Here is a 944-nt window from a genome sequence, read left to right as displayed (position 1 = left end):
AATAGATTCGCCATCCGTTTAACCATCTGTACATTTGTCTTAGAAACGGGATTTTAGCTAAACTAATAATGCGCATTGTCCAAATTTTAGCCTTCAAATCAGTGAGTGTCCAGAAAGTTAAAATGACGACTCATCTTTACATGAGACTCCGTTATATATGTGAAATCGATTGGATGGGATTATGAGATTTCCATGCATTTTGAGTAGCTCTGAAGAATATTTACATCTAATTCAACTCCCTTTAATAAGTCAAGGGCAATAAATCCATCTAATCTACAAGAAATGTGGTTGGAAGGAGAGGGGGCGGCAATTGGCCACATTTAAAGGTTTGAATGTAAAAAACAAATAATAGTAAAAAATATAAATTTAATACATGTATGTATGTAACAAATATTACAAGGTTCTTAAATAGAGCACTGTTATCTGAAATAAAAAAATAAATATATCGATGGTAAGATTAATATACATCGTCGATTAAACCACGCCCCCTTGATGATAATCAGATAAGTCAATGTTCTCTTTATCCAAATAACTTAGTATGAAGAATGAGAGGTTGCCCGTATATTCGTGCGTAACGTGTGTGATTTTATTTACAAATCAAATCGTATATAGACACGTGCTGCAGTACGTACCTTATTTTCCCATCATACCGTATCCGCCCATTCCACCGAGCATACCGCCCATCATACCGTATCCGCCCATTCCACCGAGCATACCGAGTCCACCATAACCCATCATCATTGGGTTGTACATACCACCCATCATACCCATACCTCCCATACCTCCCATCATACCAAGTCCTCCCATACCTCCCATCATACCAAGTCCTCCCATACCCATCATGTAGGGGTCCATCATACCCATACCTCCCATCATACCCATACCGCCTATCATTGGATTAAAAGCAAGGGTGGTGGCGGCGAAGGTCAAACATAAGGCGATGG

The 944-nt window shown here is 39.2% G+C and overlaps 1 protein-coding gene across 1 annotated transcript in view; it reads right to left on the bottom strand.

The window, feature by feature from the left end:
* Nucleotides 1–633: 633 nt before the first annotated feature.
* LOTGIDRAFT_160581 (hypothetical protein) overlaps nt 634–944 on the bottom strand; it is a gene marked incomplete at both ends in the record, with an annotated part of 6,432 nt that continues 6,121 nt past the window's right edge. The window contains one exon of the mRNA XM_009055693.1: nt 634–887. Coding sequence (XP_009053941.1) covers nt 634–887 — 254 coding nt within the window. The remainder of the gene's footprint in view (nt 888–944) is intronic.

Source organism: Lottia gigantea (genome assembly GCF_000327385.1).
Source record: "Lottia gigantea unplaced genomic scaffold LOTGIsca_25, whole genome shotgun sequence".
Taxonomy (NCBI): domain Eukaryota; kingdom Metazoa; phylum Mollusca; class Gastropoda; family Lottiidae; genus Lottia; species Lottia gigantea.
Note: the sequence above shows the minus strand (reverse complement) of the source record. Positions and strands in the feature narration are given on the sequence as shown.